The 5,415-nt window shown below is 36.0% G+C and overlaps 1 protein-coding gene across 1 annotated transcript in view; it reads left to right on the top strand.

The window, feature by feature from the left end:
- Positions 1-4,301, top strand: part of LOC105178482 (condensin complex subunit 2) — a 6,293-nt gene extending 1,992 nt beyond the window's left edge. Inside the window, exons 4-13 of the mRNA XM_011101963.2 lie at positions 257-330; positions 433-493; positions 703-903; positions 1,017-1,312; positions 1,407-1,551; positions 1,649-1,896; positions 2,117-2,147; positions 2,596-2,735; positions 3,338-3,448; positions 3,851-4,301. Of these exons, the coding sequence (XP_011100265.1) occupies positions 257-330; positions 433-493; positions 703-903; positions 1,017-1,312; positions 1,407-1,551; positions 1,649-1,896; positions 2,117-2,147; positions 2,596-2,735; positions 3,338-3,448; positions 3,851-4,075 (1,532 nt within the window). The 3' untranslated portion in view covers positions 4,076-4,301. The remainder of the gene's footprint in view (positions 1-256; positions 331-432; positions 494-702; positions 904-1,016; positions 1,313-1,406; positions 1,552-1,648; positions 1,897-2,116; positions 2,148-2,595; positions 2,736-3,337; positions 3,449-3,850) is intronic.

A 5,415-nucleotide genomic window follows, 5' to 3' on the forward strand; every position in this document is an offset into this window, starting at 1 on the left:
ATCATATCTAATGGATTTATTTTCCTGTTGGCGCTGATTTTGTCCATGACTTTGGTTTCTTCTTCTTCTTCTCCTCCCTCCCTCTTGTGTGTACTCCCTTGGATCTTCATGCCTATCATAAGAATGATCTGCAGTGTTAATTTATATGTTTGCTGGTTACTGAAGCCACTTTCAGTTAGCCAAGCACATGTTGTTATTTGTTACTATTTTCCTTTGGTTTGATACTCACTGGTTTTATAAACTCAACCCCTGCCAGGCCATGCCGTTGATGCTGCCAATTTCAGTACTGAACAAGGGGAAAATGATCCAAAGAAAGAGCAAGGGAGAAAGGTTAAGAGTTTTCCAATATTTTGGGTTGAGAATTTTTGATTTTTGAATATCTTTTAAATTGAATTCTTTATGTATTTTGAAGTAGTAGCATATCTTTTACAGTTGTCACCGCTGTCAACATTAGAGTCCTCTTTTGCAGCTATAAATGTAAAGAAGTTTGATGGTAAGTCCCATCCAGAGCAGGTATTTGACAACTATTGATTTTATATGGTTCTGTAAGAGCACTCTCTGTCTGTCTGCGTGTTTGCAGATCTGCCTCTCCTGCGAATAACCCTTCTTTCTTATCATGTTCATGTTTCCCTCAGTGGCATGTGTAATGTATGATATGTTTTAGCCTATTTCTTGATTGTTGATTTTTGTTTTTTCTTTTAGTTGCTTTTGTGGTAGATCCTCTCTACCATCAGACATCTGCACAGTTTGATGAAGGTGGAGCGAAGGGTCTCTTACTGAACAATCTTGGTGTTTACGCTAATTGCCGTGTTCTTTTTGATTCTTTGGAAGTACCTGGGAAATGTCTGTCCCCTGTGTCTCAGTGTGAGGGCGTAGAGACAGTTGATTTGTCTTTTGCTAGTGGTATGTACCTCCGCGGTCTTTGTGGATTTTCCTGTAAGGATTTTACTTTTTCCTTAGAGAAAGATTGGTCTGTACGGATGTGTAATGCTTCTAAGTTATTTTATTTTACTCAGAGTGTGTTGAACAGATGGTGTCAAATGTGCTTAACAAGTCTGAAATATCTCCCAGCCTTACGGCTATAGTAAACCAATTTGATAAGGATGACCGAAGACCACTGGAGACATATTCTACTGGCCAAAGTTCTGAGCAAGTTAACGAGAATCCTGATAGGAATGTTGACTTAGATGGCGAGACATTTGGGAATGCTGGAACTTGGGACTTTGATCATGATGATCAAGCAAGTGTGGTAGATGAGGACACTTATGACCAGGATACAGTTTTCCCAAGTCAGCAAGAAGCTACTGATATGGTAGAATTTTCATTGCTTTATTCTCCTTTCTGACTCTTACATGTCCCTTCACATTTTCCACAATATGTTCTGTAACTTTGATTACTTTTTGCAGGCTGATGAGCAATTAAATTTTCATGACCCTGATTGGGATGATAGAGTTCAAGAAGTTGATAGCTATTTATTCTTAAGTTTGGGATTCTCAACGAAGCAAAATGCATGGGCAGGTCCTAGTCATTGGAAATACCGGAAAGTTAAAGGTCAGAGTTTATAGGCTTTAAAACATTATGCATCTCCACTTCTTTTCTCTTTTCTGCTTTCTTTTTCATTAACGTTGAAGGTAGAATTCTTTTATAGATCCTGAGGTTCCAGACAAGGAAAATGGACCACTAAAGCCCAAGAAAACGAAAAACAAGAAAGCAGATATCGACATTGATTTTTCAAACGCAATAGACACTGATATTTCACATATCTTTGCTCCTCCAAAGAATCCAAAGTCCCTGTTATTGCCAGCAAATAGAGCACCTTGCGACACAAAGCTTCCAGAAGATTGTCACTACCAACCGGAGGATCTTGTGAAGCTATTTTTGTTACCTCATGTTTTGGTAAACATGAACTGCTACACCTGCCCCCATACCCCCATTCCTAGCCTTGGCCACTTGTTGACCTTTGTTGCATTGCTTATTAAGACATATAAATACATTTGACTTGCCTTGAGATTATGTTCATCTGTCTTTGTACCTAGTCTTTGAGTCTGCTATCTATCTAATTGGTCCATAAGATTGAGGGTGACCATATTCCTTATTTATTTATTCCTTATTGCAGTCCCTCGGAAAAAGTGGAAGGAAGAGAACGGGTGAGTTTAATGCTTACTCTTATAATATCTAAAAATTACATATAATTTCTTAAACAACTTCGGCTCCACAGGTGAAACACAAAATCTTTTAAGTCTAGGTGTAATGAATTTTCGAAAACCCTAAGCAGCATCCTGATTGAGATGCATGCTGGCATGCAAAATTGTATCGTGATATATCAGTTTGTGCGACGGCATGATTGAAAAATGTCCACTAAATGGCCAACCCCCATCCCCGCCCCCGCGCGCACAGATAAAGTCTCTGTGTGCGCAATCTTACTATATAAGCTCGGTGTTGATATAAATAGTAGTAGAAACACATACAACATATTTTTCTCATTATTTTGACCTAACAGTGTGTCTGAACATGATTTATTATGACAATAGGTTTTTTGCTATTTGATTTTCATATTACATGTTGAGGTATTGAGGTGGTAATCCTTGTGGTTAGATGAAGAAAGTCAACAAAGAGATGGATATGGAGCAACGACATCCTGGGATGATGAAGATGCTTTTGGTGGTGCTTTTGATGATGGACATGCTTATAGTGATAATGAGGAGACAAGTACACTTGTTTCTCAACCTCGACAGGTTGTTTGTTTTCTCTTGACATGTTTATTTACTACCTTGTGGTCTGGACCATAAGCTTCATGTTAACAATTTAAGTTTCTTTAGGAAATTCCTGTTTATCAATTTTTGGTTGAATTGTTTTACGTTGATCTCTCTAAGTTTTAATAACATATAAAATACTTCAATGCTGTAGGCAAATCACTTTGTTTTGGGTTCTGAAGTGTATGATTTTATCCTTACTATGGGCAATATCCTCCTACCGTATAAACACCAGAATTGAAATTCAGTGTATTTACAATTCAGTTTTCTAATGCATGTAAAATTTGTATTACAAATGAAGGCAGGAATATCATGCAGTAAGATGATGGATAGTTGATGAAGTATTTGATGCTAAATTGGTAATATACGTGGATGGCATTTCTCTATTTCTCTTTTGATTGCTTGACATGTTTAGAGATTTTTAGATACTTGTTGTCTATCAGTTACAAACAGAGAACAAACTTGTAGTAGAGCCTGTAATGAAACTGTTGACATTACACCATTTTTTAATCATTTGGGGCTGACTCCAATTGAGGATATACTGGGGTTGATGACTATTCTTGCTTTCATTCTCTGGTAAACAGGTAAGTAAGATCGAAGTCCAGTATGATAAGACATGTAAACAAGTAGATGTTCACGTACTAAAGGAAATTCTTTGGGGCCAAATACAACAAATCAACCAAACTTCAGTTGAGGTAAGTTGTCCTCACCTAAGAGTTCGCTTCCAGAGTTGGTTAAATGTATATGGTCTGATGGGATACAGGTGCAGATGCGTAGATGTGCACATGCATATCTCCCCTATTATCCGGTCGTATTTTTTTTTTGTTTTGGTGGTGGTGGTGGTGGTGGTTTTAGAGGAGAGGACAATTCTACAATGATTGGAGTTACAGATAGTTATACAAATATCTCTGGAGTCTGGAATTTAGACGTATTAAAGGAAACTTCCAATTTTGAAATATTACACTATACTACAATCTTATTTTATACTTCATGTTTTCCCGAAAGATCAGATAGAAGGGGGGATTTGTAATGTAATACTCCCAAATTTAAGGAGTTATGTGATTATTCCTGAAGTTATGTGAACTTGCATGATGCAGGAACCTTCTCAGGAAGAGGCACCAGAAGAGACCATATCATTCAAGCAAGTCTTGGCCAGTTTCCCAGACAGCTGCACAGCAGCAGCTTCTCTCAACGACATCTCCCCACATTTGTGCTTCATATGCCTATTGCATCTGGCCAACGAGCATGGACTGCGGATCCTTGGCTGCCCCAGCTTGGATGATCTCAGCATACACCTCAAACCTCACAACCCCCCGACTTAAGGTGCTTTACCTCCAAACCTCTGCCTACTTATTGTTATTGCTATATGTGCATTTTGTGTAGATTACCACACCCGCTTGATCCATCCAAACTCAAAACGACAAGACATATCGATGGTCTTGACGTTGTAGTTATGCTATGCTCACTAATAATTGTAGAGACGAATGACCGATAACTTTTTCTCCTGATATTTCATTTGTGTGCTGTTGTAGTAGCACATTTTCATAATTGTAACCATTTAAAGTTATAATCATTGCCCCTCTGTGCTACAAACTAGAAAGCAAAGGAAGACTACACTTGCAGCTTTTGATCCTTGGACTGCTGCTGAATCTGTTGAGGTAAGGAAAAAAGGAGTTTTTGAATGGTAAGTACAACATAAACCACCTCTTCTATTAAGATGATTTTCTTAGGAAAATTGATTGATTACTGCTGCATGAAAAAATATGCTACTAAAAGTCTGAACTAATTGCGAGAATTCTTGGCCAAAGCCAGCCTATGATTTTATTGAAATTATCTCCTTCCTGTCTCATGATGATAGGGTTAATTTAACTTGGACGAATTTTAATGACGTAAAAGTTTTATGTAGTTTTAAAATATTAATTTTCAATAATCTTTCCACCTACTTACTAAATGTGCATAGTTAGAGTAACTAGTTTTGGTTGGCGAAATGCGTATTAATTGAAATGTCCTCAACCATATTTGCCCTTGCGCAATATGATCGTCTCTTTAATTTTTCTATCAATAATATTCTATTTATGTACATTCCAAAGTTCATAATTTAATATTGCAAAAACTAATAGTTTTGATTGATTATATATTTTAATTTTCTTCTCTTTCATGTAATTAAATAAATATAATAAAAGTTTGAATATACACATTCGTTGCGTGTGTTTTTATAGCTAGTGGCGATTTGAGATTACCCCAATTATTGAACCAATTTTAGCAAGCTCTTTTTTAGGGTAAGGTGTAATAATTAGCTCAATTTATTAGTTTCTATTAGGCTCGCTTTGTTTTTTTGGTGAACTGACCACAATGATCTTGTAAATTATGAATTATAATTTTATTTATTTTTAAAATTTTTTTGAATTGTTTTTATACACTAAGTGGATAATATTTTTTACAATTTAAGAAAAAAATACAGTAAGGACAGAATTGATAATGCACAATTTCATCAAAAATTAATAGGGGTATTTATTATTTTTTTAACGAATATGAATACTTAATTATGCCAATTTTAGGCAAATTTGTTGTAATTTACCCTTTTTATTTTTATTGCTCGAGTATTTGATAGTTACAAATTCATTAACAAAAATGTGTGTACCTATTTAATTTTACGTCCATT

This window comes from Sesamum indicum, linkage group LG16 (assembly GCF_000512975.1).
Source record: "Sesamum indicum cultivar Zhongzhi No. 13 linkage group LG16, S_indicum_v1.0, whole genome shotgun sequence".
NCBI classification, from domain to species: domain Eukaryota; kingdom Viridiplantae; phylum Streptophyta; class Magnoliopsida; order Lamiales; family Pedaliaceae; genus Sesamum; species Sesamum indicum.